Raw genomic sequence first — 13,496 nt, forward strand, 5'->3', positions numbered from 1 at the left:
ACATTGATTCCCTGATTTGTGGAACAAGGGCTTTTATGGTTGGAAAGGTCAAATGGAATCTATTGAAGTAGCATGTACCTGGGAAAATAGTGAATCGAAGACAAATATCACAGCCCAAAAGTAATTGGAGAAATTAGTGCCCCCATCAAGCACTTGAAAGATGCAGGGGTGGCGGTTTCCACCACATCTCCTCTTTACTCTCCTGACTGGCCAGTGCAGAAGACAGATGTTTCTTAGAGAAGGACAGTTGACTATAGAAAGGTATCAGTAGTGACTCTGATTGCAGCTGCTCTACCAGATATTGTCCTTACTTGAGGGGCTTAACACATATACTGGTACATGGTATGCATCTATTTGTCTATCAAATGTCTTTTCTTCTTAAGTATTTCTACATAAGGAACATCAGAAGGAAGTTGCTTTCAGTTGTAAAGGCTAAACATATACATTTACAGTTTTACCTCAAGGATGCATTAACAATCCATCCTTATTTCATAACTTAAAAGAGATCTTGATCCTCTATTTCTCCCATAAAATATCACCTTGAGCAACTATATTGATGATATTATGCTGATTGGACCAGGTGTGCAATAGGTAGCAACTTTGGACTTGTTGGTAACAGATATGCACATCAGAGAATGGAAAATAAATCCAACCCAAATTCAAGGGCCTTCTACCTACCTCAGTGAAGATTTTAGACGTTTAGTACTGTGAAGCATGCAGAGATATTCCTTCTGAGATGAAGGATAAATCATTGTACCTGGCTCCCTCTCACCACCAAGAAAGAAGCACAACATTTACTGAGCCTATTTGGATTCCAGAGACAGCACATTACTCACTTGAATATGCTACGGATACCAAGTGACTTGGAGAGCTGCCAGCTTTGTTTAAGGCTAGCACAAGAGAAGGCTCCTTAACAGGGCCAGGCTGCAGAGAAGGCTGATCTACCACATGGACCATATGATACATCAGACCCAATGATACTTGAGGTGTCAGTTGCAGATAAGGATGCCATTTGGGGCCTTTGGAGGTTCTATATAGGAGAATCACAGAAGACACCTTTGGGATTTTGAAACAATATTCCACCATCATCTGAAGAAAACTATTCTCTCTTTGAGAGACACCTCTTGGCCTGTTAATAGTCTTACTGGAAACTGAACATTAAACAATGGACCACCAAGTTACCATGCAAACTATGCTTCCCATTATGAGCTGGGTGACCCACCAAGCCATAAAGTAGGATGTGTACAGCAGCAATCTATTACAAAATGGAAGTAGAATATAAGATCAGGCCTGTGGAGGTCCTGAAGGCACCGGCAGGATTCATGAAGAAGTTTCTCAAATGCCTAGAGTTTCTACTGTTGTTACAATGCTGCTTATTCCCAAGTATGCAACTGTAGCCTCATGGGGTACGCGCCATATCAGTTGACTATGGAGAAGAAGAGTAGGGCCTGGATTACTGATGATTCGATTCTGCATGTTATGCACACACAATGCATAGGTTGACAGCTGCAGCATTATAGCCTGTTTTCTGGGAGCCTCAAAGCACCAGCAAAGAAAAATCATCAGTGGGAAAAGCATCAGGCAATGTACATGGCCATGTATTTTGTTTGGAAGGAAAAATGGCCAGATGTGTGATTGTTTATTGGTTCACAGGCTGTATGTAGCCACTGGAATGACTAGATGTCAGGGATTGGAAAGACAATGGTTGATACTTCGTGAGAAAGACATATTGGGAAGATTTATGAAGATAGATCTCTCCAAAAGGGTGAAGGATGTGAATATACTCATGACCCATGTAAATGCCTGTCAAATGGTGACTTCAGTTGGGAAAGAGTTCAATAATCAAGTAGGTAGGATGACCCATTCTATGAAGAGTTAGCCACTTTCCCCTGATATCTTTGTCATTACCCAAAGATCTCATGAACAAGGAGGCCATGGTGGCAGAGATGAAGGGTATGTATGAACTTGACAACATAGACTGCCACTCACAAAAGCTGACCTTGACACAACTGCTTCTGAGTACCAGATCTTCTGACAGTAAAAACCAACACTGAGCCCCAGTTATGGTACAGTTGCCCAGGATGAGCAGCCTGCAAATTGGTGGCTGGTTGACTACACTGGACAACTTTCTCAAGAAAAGGAAGAGTGCTTTGTACTTCCTGCAGTAGATTCTTATTGTACTTCTGGATTTGCCTTTTCTGCACCTAATGTTTTTGCACATCCATCTGTGCCCTTCCAGAATGCCTTAACAACCATCATGATACCCCACATGGTATTGCCTGTGACAAAATAACTTACTTCATAGCCAGAGAAGTGCAACAGTGGGCCTATGCTCATAGGTCTTAGTATGTTCACTGACCTAAGAATGTCCCACAGCATCCTGAAGCAGATGGCCTGGTGAAATAATGAGATAGGATTTTGAACACACAGTTATAGCATAGATTATGTGGCAGTAGTGGCCTGAAGGCCTGGATCAAGAATTGCTAGAAAGTGGTATATGCTTTGGATAGGATCAAATATATGGTACTACTTCTCCTATACCCAGGATCCACAGGTACGGGAATTAAGGGGTAGCAAAGGGAATATTTGCATGCACTATCACCCGTAGTGACTCACTAGAAAAAATTTTGCTTCTTATTGCCACAACCTTAAGTTCTGCTGACCTAAAATATTTTGTTCCAGAGTGGGGAGTGTACCTGCCAGGAGACACAACATGTATTCCCTCAAACAGGAAACTCAGACTATCCTGTGGCCACTTTGTCCAAGGAGAAATTTCAACAACTTAATTTAGGCAGGCTGACAAAGGGCACAGTCTCATCAGGAAGGAAGGAATGCATCAATTCTCCAGGCAAAGAGCCAAGAACTTCTGAGGTCTTGTTGAGGGTGGTGGAAATACAGAAAGTGTAGTAGTTAAAGATAGTTATAAATACTAGCTAGTATCATGTGACCAGTCGAAGAAACACAGATTATAATTGATTTTTTTCTGATATTTTGTTAAGAATTTGCTTTTGCAGTTATTTCTGTTTTATTTCTCAATTGTTTTTATCATCCAATATAGCATCAATTAAGAAATATTGTGGTTACTATATTTAAAATTTTGAAATACTAAAAGAATGTTACTCAGGGGCCATTGCCCTCTATTCTAAACTTTAGAATGTGTTTGCATGTGTATGAGGCATTGCTATAGCATGTTAATCCTAATTATGACCTATTTAAGTAAATGAAGTATTTGTATTTGTGAGTATATGCCATTAGGTTTCCACTTGTCCTGCCCTTCCTGGGAAAGTTGGTCCACAACTGAAACTAAGGCCAGGGGTGGAGGTGGTGGTGGTAGGGGTTCAGGAAACCTGAGGGGAGGAATCAGGAGGCAAAATGGTCAGGGGTGACAGAGACCTCTGGCAATGGGTGAGAGCTGAGAGAAACAGACTTCTCTGGAGGCAGGCTTCATTGAGAATCTCATTTTAATTTGGAACAGAGAGGGAGAACAAAAGTTATTAAAACCTTTGTGGAATTGGTCGAGGTATTCAAGCAAGTGTACTCATTGGCAGAACTAACTGTTGTATGCTTTGAATAGGATCAAATAACAGTATTATCTCTCCTATACCCAGAATCCACAAGTCTGGGAATCAAGGGGTGATAAAAAAAATAGTCCCACTCACTATCACTTCTAGTGATCCACTAGAAAATTTTTTGCTTCCTATTCCTACAACTTTAAGTTCTGTTGTCTCTGACAATATAAGGACAGGTTGAGTTTAACCTGGTTGAACTTGACCATGACAATGTAAGAGAGGTTAAGTTTAACTTGGTTGTGAATACATGACCTCTATTGGTTGGGGCAAAGGTAGGGGGCAGTACAGGACACAAAGGCCCAAGGCAGGGGAAGCAGTGGTCCAAACTCTTACTGATCTCAAGACAAGAGTTGTGGGGTTGGGTATGACTCAACCCCACTCCTACGCCAGACCAGCTCTTCCTAGTTCCCCAGTACCTCAGCCCCACAAGGACAAAAGGTATATCATGAGAGGCATAATTATGGCATGGTTATTGGTTTCATTTGGAAATTAACCATGATATAAGGAGATATGATTGTTTGTCAAGTTGACAAGAGGTGAACTCATGATGGTGATTCTTGGCTGTCCGCCTCACTACATCTAGAATCTATTAAAACCTAAAAAGGCTGGTTACACTTGTTGACCAGGCCAGCTCAATCAGTCAACAGGTTCTCCAGGGCAGGAGTGAGTATTAAAAAGAAAAAGACACTCAGACAACATTGTAGCATGACCCCAGCCAGTTCTGAGGCTAAGGCGGATTTAATTTTTTCCCAATCTGCTTTTATACCATTTTAATTACATTCAAATATTAAGATCAGTTCTAGGTTGAGGAACAAGCAATACAATAAACACAAATGGTCAAGGAACAAGCAAGGCAATAAACAAAGTTCCATGATCACTCCCAGATCACTGTTTCTAAAGACTTATCAGGATGACCAAGACACCTGAGCCTACTTCCCTATCCTAGCCCAAAGTCAGATTCTTGCCTGAAGCCTACTTCTTTGTTCTAGCCTAAAATTAGATTCCTGCCTGAGCTTACTTTCTTGTCCTGGCCAAAAGTCAGATTCCTGCCAAGTGCCCCCAAAAGCTCTCCATATCCTGTGAGGGTTTTTTTTCTTAAGTAAATCATATAAAATGGATAGACTCACCTTTAATCAGGGATATATCCACTGGTGGCATCTTATATAGAGGACATGGAAGAAGTAAGCTTTTGGGTTTTGCCTGTTGCCCTTACCATTGCTAGAAAGTATATTCCTTCATTGGCATTAGAACTGACTTCTTCAGGACTCTGGCATATGCTCAAGATCAGCTGGGACACCCAGCCAGGTGGACTGAACAATTTCTGCATTCCTGGACTATCTGTTGTTAGACAGCCATTGTTGGAGCAGCTGGACCACAGCCTATATGGCATTCTAATTAATCATTGATCTTCCTCAGATGAATGCCTGTTTATAGCAGATAGATGGATAGATAGATAGATAGATAGATAGATAGATAGATAGATAGATAGATAGATAGATATTCATTCTGTCAGTTCTAGTCAACCTTGTCTAATTCAGCATGGAGGAGCCTGGATTGAAGGTATAAAATGTTTACAGAGTTCTCTAAAGTTGCCTGGCTCTAATTACTTTTTTTTTTCATGGTAGGTGTTTTCATAGGAAAAACCATTTCTGGATTTTGGACCTATAAGGAATGCATATGGCATGACCTCACAGAGATAATCTATGCAGAACTTAAAGATGGTAATTTTTCTGGTTGTCTTCATCTTCATCATATCATTGATATCAAACTGCATTCAGTATTTCGGAAATGACTTTGCTAAAGAGCTCACTGTTTCTAATCTATGGTGTGATCTGATTTCTTCCTTCAGAACACCAAGGACTCACAGTGATAGATCTGGTTTTAACAAATCATTTTTTAGTCATCCTTACCTCTTTGGGTCTTTATGTAAGTAGTGATCTTCGTTATCCAACCACTTCACAGATAAAGGTATGAAAATTGCTTTGTATTTCATTGTTAACTATTAATATAGTCTGTGGTATACAAAGAAATATTTTTCAATTGAGTGATGAGTAGTTGTCAAGAGCTATCTAGGAAAGGCTAAGGTTAACAGATAGCCTTCCTGTATGTAGGTGGTCCACCGTTTTTTTGCATGGTCGTTAGTGGGTGAGCTCTATGAGTCAAGGTCCCAGAGAGATCCTCACATTATTAAATTAATATAACAATCCCTTGACATTCCCCCATTCTATTGATCAGATTTCATGCATATCAACATAAAGATGAACTTTCACGAATTAATGCTGTTAGATGAAATTGATGATTCTGCACAATTCCTGATTTGATTAAAATAATTTTAGGAAGCAAGGTTTAAGGGATGGCCTTAGTTGCTTTGCTAGAAAAATGTAATAAAGTTAGAATTAAGAATAGAATGTGCCTACACCTCATAAAAGCAAGTAAAGGCTGCATAATAAGAAATACAGTGAGCTTTCATAATCACACTAAAAAGCAAAATAGGCTGGGAAAAATAGGATCAAGGAAAAATATTTATTACCAAGGATAAAGCCACAGGTGTGTATTATGAAAAGGCAAGACTATGTAAAAATTGTTTCTTTAAATGTACAATGAGAATATTAGAATAAAACACTGCTTTGAATTTAATATCAACATCCTTCTGCAACTCCCATTTTATGTAACATTTAACTCTGAGGTAGGTTTCTAAAGAACTTTTTGTTTAAGAAGGTATAAAAAGTACAAGGAAAAATAAATTTGTTGTTTGGATTGTTTGGCTTGAGGAGCTTTGCCCAGTCCATCCTTCCTTCCATCCATCCATCCATCCATCCATCCATCCACCCACCCACCCACCCACCCATCCATTTATCCATCCAAGTGTACATGTCTGTCTATATGTATGCGTGTAGGTATATGTGCACATTTGCCAACATCCATGAATACTTTTGTAGTTAATTGAGGCAGATTGTAGGACCTGCCCAGAGTGTGGGTATATGAATGTTTGTGGGTCTGTGCATATTTGCCTGTAGAAAATGCAAATTTTCTTTCCTTTCCTTCCTCTCTGGTTCACAAAGAGTTATCCAGCCTAGTCACAAAGGCTTCTGGCTGCTTGGACAGAGAAGAAAGCAATAGCAATAAATCCGTTACCTACTATCCAGATGTTAGCAACAAGCTTCAATAGATCTAGAGGCCTGCAGCTTCTGGCCTCAGAGTAACTTAAAGATAGACCTAAGTTATTATAAAAAGCAACCCTTTGCTCTTCTCCTTCAGTTGCATCAGAGAGGACCCAGCCTGGTGCAAAGCTCCCAGCAATTTTAGAACCAATAATCATAAAAGTTAAAAAGATGTAAATATAATTCTGCAAACTTTCCCTTTGCTTCATATTATTTGGTGTATGAGTTGAAATTGCCACTAGTTTTATTGCTTACCATTTGTGGCAAACTTTAAATATATGCAATGGGAAAGATATCATTTACCCATAAATACTTGTATATTTATTTATTGGTCAATAGGGTCCCAAAATGCTGTAAGGTAATTTATAGAACTAAACATTATATTAAAATTAACAGAAATTAAGTGTTGTCTGAGAAATGATACATGCCTATGATGACAGATGTGCCAACTATCCTGATGATAATTATACAGCTACCAGTACATTGAAGTGCCATGCTGTCCCCATACATACATAAAATTACAAACTGATTAAAAATAAGGAAGACCCCAAAATTCTGCATAGAACTGTGTTCAATCCTGTTAGAAATTTCTGTGATAGGTCAACTGAAAATTATTCCACCAAGAAGCAAGTAGAAGTGAAATTGGGACTGTATATCCAGGCCTTGCTACAGAGATTAGAAAGTTTCCTCAGGCAGAAAGACATATACATATATATAAGGATTCTTTGTGGTAAAATTAAATACAAAGTTTATTATAACTTCTGAAAAGGTAGTACATTTTTAACTTTCTCCTCCTCCTCCTCCCCCTCCTCCTCCTCCTCCTCCTCCTCCTCCTCTTCTTCTTCTTCTTCTTCTTCTTCTTCTCTTCCTCCTCCTCCTCTTCTTCCTCCTTTTCATTCTTCCTACAGCTTTCCAGAGCAGAGTTTTGTGGATTTGAAAGGGTAAGACTTGATTTCCTAATATTGGTTTAGAAGATACCTATTCACCTCATAATTTGCAGAGCAATAATTCATAGTCTAGACCTTTTTTGCTACCATAAAATTATTTTCAGTTTAAACTAAAAACTTTTCTCTATAGCTATCAGGCCCTCCTCATTTCAGTAGCCACAATTTCCTACTGTTCGGTTCTCTCTGGGCTTGCTCAGATTGCTCTGGAGATTGCTAACATTGCTATATCAGGAGATGTGGCTCAGTGGTAGAGTCTTTGCCTTTCATGTTCAGGCTCTGGGTTCAATTCCTAGCAATACCAACATATTCAGTGTACACAAACATTTACTTGTTCTAGCAAAACAATATAGCATGGAAATTATTTCATCAAATTTGGGTACTCTGTTTAAAGCATAGAATACAAACCAAACTATGAGGACATGACTCTAGGCATGGTAGAGCAGTAGAGGATAGGCAAGTAGAGGATCCTGCAGAGAAAAGACTTATCCTCAGAACTCTAAGAACAAACAATCCTGTGACTCAGGGTCAAAACATCCTTGGCTTGAGGTCAGCCTCACATAAGTGAAATCATTTCTAAGGCTAGTCATTGGACTGTTCCAGTTTGGATTCATAGAGAAAAATGCATGAATCATCTAAACAGAAGGGAGAGGCATAGCATAGTTCAATACACACTAAAGGTTCTATATTAAAATTGTCCAGATTAATAATAATAATCATGGTACCCTGCAAACCTTAAGGCTCTTAAGAGAACTCAAAAGTTTTATTTTAACTGGATAATTTCAGTAATGGTATAGCATAATTCAAATAAATAATGGAACACTCATTCTTGAAAGGTCTTTGTCTTTGCTTAGCAGTTTTATCAAGGTAAAATTCACATGGCATAAACTTTTATGTTTTTAATATGTTCATCCATATGTTATTTTGTGTATTTGTGGAGTTGTGTAATCATCACCAGAATCACTTTAAGGATATTTAATGGTTTTTCATGAATAAGTTGTTGTGGGACTAATATTGTGCACCAATTGTGTAAAGATTATCCTTGTATTATGCGAATGCTGATTTCTCTGCCCCCATGTCTGGTAGGAATCAGAACAGGGTAGAGAACAGCATCATATTGTCATGCCTATTCTAAGTATCTCCTGCCTCAATGTTGTGTAAGCATTTGTCTTAGTTAGGGTTTTACTGAGGTGAAGAGACACTATGGCCAAGGCAATTCTTATAAGAGACAACATTTAATTGGGGGTGGCTTAAAATTTCAGAGGTTCAGTCCATTATCATCATGGCAAGAAAAATGGCAGCATCAAGACATTCATGTGCTAGAGAAGGAGCTGAGAGTTTTAGATCTTGATCTAAAGGCAGCCAGGATAACTCTCAAGCAGGAAAGAGGAGGGTCTCAATGTTCATGCCCACAGTGACACACACCCTCCAACAAGGTCACACCTACTCCAACAAGGCCATACCTCCTACTCCCTGGGCCTAGCATGTTCAAACCACCACAACATTGCACCTCGTTCATTCTCTGATTTGTCAAAACCTGATCAGCCAATGGCTGAGCAGGGCTGAGAACAGAGTTGGACTTCAACCAGCCAGCAGAGTGGTCGAGAGATAGGAAGTGAGAATCCAAGCATGAGAAGAAGGTCCAGGAAACATCATAAGAAAACAGCTGGATGAGAATACTAGAGTAAAGTAAGAGCTGGAAACCAACAAAAAGCTTTTCTTGTCTCTGAATATGAATCATTTTGTACTACATTTCAAACCAGAGTATTGCTTGTTGAGTTTAGTCTAGAGCTGGGCCATTCCATAGGGACTAGTTGTATGTGATGATTTAAATATAAATGCAGTCAACTGTAATGAAATAAAATTAAAATGCTATTCTTTAGTCTATTGGTCCATGTTTCAAGTGTTAACAGAAATGTATGTCTTTGGCCACTGAACTGGACAGTGCAGATATGCATATCACCTCAGGTACACCTCAAATGTGCATTTGAATTGTGCTATTGAGTTACAAGGTATTCTTAGATCCTTGGAGTTTTTTTTCCTATACAATCAGAGTGTAGGTTAAAATAGAAACCATTCTTTTTCTATTTGTTGATAACATATGCTAACATCTGGTTGAGTAAAATAAAAACTGGTTTGTTCATGTCACTGTAAAAAAAAAAAAAGAAAAAAAGAAAAAGAAAAGAAAACAGCTGGAGCAGAGAAAGCCACAAAATGCAAACATCGTGGGGGGTTGGGCTGGGAGGTAGGCAGATTAGTTGAGGAGATTAAAATAGATCAATACTGCTGAGTTGTGCCATAAATCTGTCAAATAATTAAAATATTCTGCCTCAATTATTTGGGAGCTAGCTGGGCTAAGTGAAAACTGCAATGTTATAGAATATAATTAATCTCAATCTGGGGTTTCTGCCACATCTTTGATCATTTGGTTCCTGGCTAACAGCCATACAACTTTTATAATTGTAATAAGCCCTAATCCATACTAAAGCTGAGCAGATATCTACCTTGTATACTATTTTCCCCTTGATAATGCCATTTTATACTTTGCCATGTTCTATCTGAGCAGCTCTTAACTCCAATTGGCTAACCCTCATGGCCATTTTTTTTTGACTCACTTACCCCATGATGGTTTCCACCACTCTCTACTTTCTACTGTCTTTCCGTCATGGTTATCCTCAGACACCAAGCCTAGGAACTCCAAACACTGCCTATCTCAATTCTGCTCAGCTTTAGGCTATAGACATTCAGCAACCATGGATATCTTGGTGTGAGCAACAAGGTCATGTAGTATCATTTGAATCTGCAATCACAGTTTTTAGGTCCATGGGGACAACCAGACCTTGGGGGTCAGTACCTTACAATACTTAGCAAAAGACTGAGCCACAAACAACTTTCCTTTTTTGTCCAATAAAGTGATCTTTTCTCCTTAAATATAAATTGAATACAATTATAACAATTATGAAAACTATAAGCTATGATATTCATTTATAAAAGCCTGTCAATTTATATTTGACAACTTAGATAGTCTATCATCTATCCTATCTTGGTGAGTTTAGAGTCCCATATCTAAATAATTTTCTATTCAAATCCATATTATTAAAGTAAAAACATCTTCTTAGACTTAGAACATCTTTTTAAATCGAAAACAATTTAGGCTTATAATAATACTATGACTTTCTAGTCTTCAAACCCATCAGAGGCCTGAGAAGGGATAAGCATTACTTGAGTATGCAGGAATTCAGCTTCCAAAAATTATAAATATGACAGAGACAGCAGACTTTCTGGACAGTATCCAACATTCTTTATACTGTTGGAGCATCTCCCTTCAGCCATCTTGTCAAGAACACCTGACAGCCCTTAGGTGAAGCAGAAAGTATGAAGCATTAGCTTGCCCTCTCTTGATAGAGCTTAGCAGTTGACTGTCCTGTGTCCATTTGTCCTTTTAGGGCCACATTCTCTCTGTAGATGAAGTTAGGGCATTTCTTGCCCAGTGGCCAGCTTGCCACGACTGAAGCAACTTTACATGGAGGTTATGGATGCTCATCATCTTTCAAGTGGAATGGCTGTACTGTCAGAGCAGACCTGTCTCATAGTCAAAGAGGTCTTAATAATGAAATAATTGTACATGCTATATTCTGTGGATCTCTGGTGCTTTTGAAAACCATCTATCTATTCATAGTATACCCAAGCAAGCAAAATTTGCCTGTCTCTAGCTACCCATTATCTGTTTGATCCAGGATGTATGATTTAGATTAGTATCTCACATGGCCTTGAGTTTGACTCTCTGACTCTTAACTTGCATTACTCATTATCTTAAACAGTTTGAAACAGCAGCTAGTAAAACAACTGGGACTAAATCTTGTATATTTAAATGGGTAGCATAGACATAATGTCTATGTAAAAATTGAAACATATCTATATTATGTTGAAATACAATTAATGTTAAATTTTGTATCAATATACAAAGATTTATACCAATGGAAACCTTAAGCTTGTATTAGTCTACAAAATTCTATATGAATATAGGGAAATATAACCTTAATTTTGTGTTAATATAAAATGATCTATATCAATATATGATTATGGCTATAGGATATTTTTTATTTAAAGGGGTAGATTCAATAATCTACCACTATTTGTTTACTTTATATAATATTTCTATATCCCCTCTTTTCCTTCTCAACCCCCTACCCTTTATGTAAGAAAGGATATAGAAGAGGAAGGGAAAAATAGAAATCCCTGAATCTATCCTCCCTATTTAGTTTCCTCCTCATCTAAGGCCATAATTACTTGTAAATTATCCCTTAAAATGACAATATATGTCTAATTTATAAAATTACCCAAACCATCCTCCTTGACTTAAGGGATTATGATGACAGTCTCCTTATAATTGCTTCCTGCTGTATTGGGGCAAAGAATTCCTGTTTGGGGTCCAAATGAAATGGGAAAATGGATAAAAAAAAAAAAAAAGGAAAACTAGCTCTAGTATTAATTGCCCAGTCTCTCTGTGTTGAGAAAGTTCAGGGTTAATTGCAATCCTGAGTGAAACAGTCTGAAAGGATGGATGAACCAAGGTCATTTGGGATTAGCGGTCCTTTTTGAAGCTGTTTCAGAAGCACATCTAACAGTATCCGTTTGAGGCAGGATCTCACAGGGAGATGGAACAGCAGAGCAGGTATCAGCATCTCACCATCCTTGAGGCTGAATCCTGTCAGGGCTGTATTCTTGATTGTTGGCTTGTTGGTTTTCTTTTCTTTTTTTTTTTTTCTTAGTGAACATAAAGTTTTAAAGGTAATATATATTTTTATATTAACGTTACGTATGGAATGTGCAGAGATCAGTTAAAGATGAATTTTTGCTCCTCATTTGAGCAGGTGAAGAAAACTGGCTTTCTTCATGAGTCAGTTTGAACATATAACCAAACTGTAATATAAATCCCCACTCATGCTATATGAAAGAATCACATTATGAATCTTGAGAACTCTGTACCAACAAGATCCATTGGTATGCATAGCTGAAGTTATGGCTAGAGACAATTTATGTCTCAGCCAGTTCAGGGCTGTTTCCATGAAGAGGGATCAGCAAATCACATTATCCCTCTTGTTCGGTCTTCTTGATTTTTTTCTTCCCGTCTGAAACTAAGATCTTTAGCAGGTCTTCCTCTATCAAATCTGACCTTTATTAGTTTGGAAGGAATCCAAATCCTTTGTTTCTTTCTTGTTAACATACATACATAACCTCTCTTCTTAACGTAGCTTGCCTTTGGTTCAGTAATTTGAAGTCATTAAAAGTACAGACTGCTCCAATTTAGTAGGCCCTGAATCTATTTTATTTAGATCTGCTCCATTTTGGCTTCTGTCACAGGCAATTTGTAATGCCATCATAACCATCAAATGTATAACCACCTTCATTTTGATAATTAAAACAATTTAAATTAGTTACTAATATTTATGGAAACAGTGTTTCTCTTTGTAGCCCAAGTTGATTGGATCTGCTCTATAAATTAGGCTGGCCTCAAATTTACCAACTTACTTGTCATTGGCTTTATTCCCCGTGTTTTGAGATTGAAGGCCTGGATTTATTTGTCATCTAAGTATCCTTAAAAACATTTATATCAATTCTAATTTCTTTCTTCCTTCTTTGGAAATTAGTATCTTTGATAATTTAAAACAATCACTCTTATTTATTAAGGCGTGGCTTCTCTCTGTAGCCCAGGCTGATTTGGATTTGCTCTGTAGATTAGGCTGGCCTCAACTCACAAGGAACCGATCTGTCTCTGCCTTTGTCTAGCAGGGTATTGAGATCAAAGGCACATCTTTATA

At 38.1% G+C, this 13,496-nt stretch overlaps 1 protein-coding gene across 2 annotated transcripts in view; it reads left to right on the forward strand.

Annotated features, from left to right (window-relative positions):
- Catsperb (cation channel sperm associated auxiliary subunit beta) overlaps positions 1–13,496 on the forward strand; it is a 221,365-nt gene that overhangs the window by 70,892 nt on the left and 136,977 nt on the right. For both annotated transcript variants that reach the window (XM_006515929.1, NM_173023.2), the window contains exons 8-10: positions 5,195–5,290; positions 5,419–5,537; positions 7,639–7,671. In XM_006515929.1, coding sequence (XP_006515992.1) covers positions 5,195–5,290; positions 5,419–5,537; positions 7,639–7,671 — 248 coding nt within the window. The remainder of the gene's footprint in view (positions 1–5,194; positions 5,291–5,418; positions 5,538–7,638; positions 7,672–13,496) is intronic.

This window comes from Mus musculus, chromosome 12, assembly GCF_000001635.26.
Source record: "Mus musculus strain C57BL/6J chromosome 12, GRCm38.p6 C57BL/6J".
Taxonomy (NCBI): domain Eukaryota; kingdom Metazoa; phylum Chordata; class Mammalia; order Rodentia; family Muridae; genus Mus; species Mus musculus.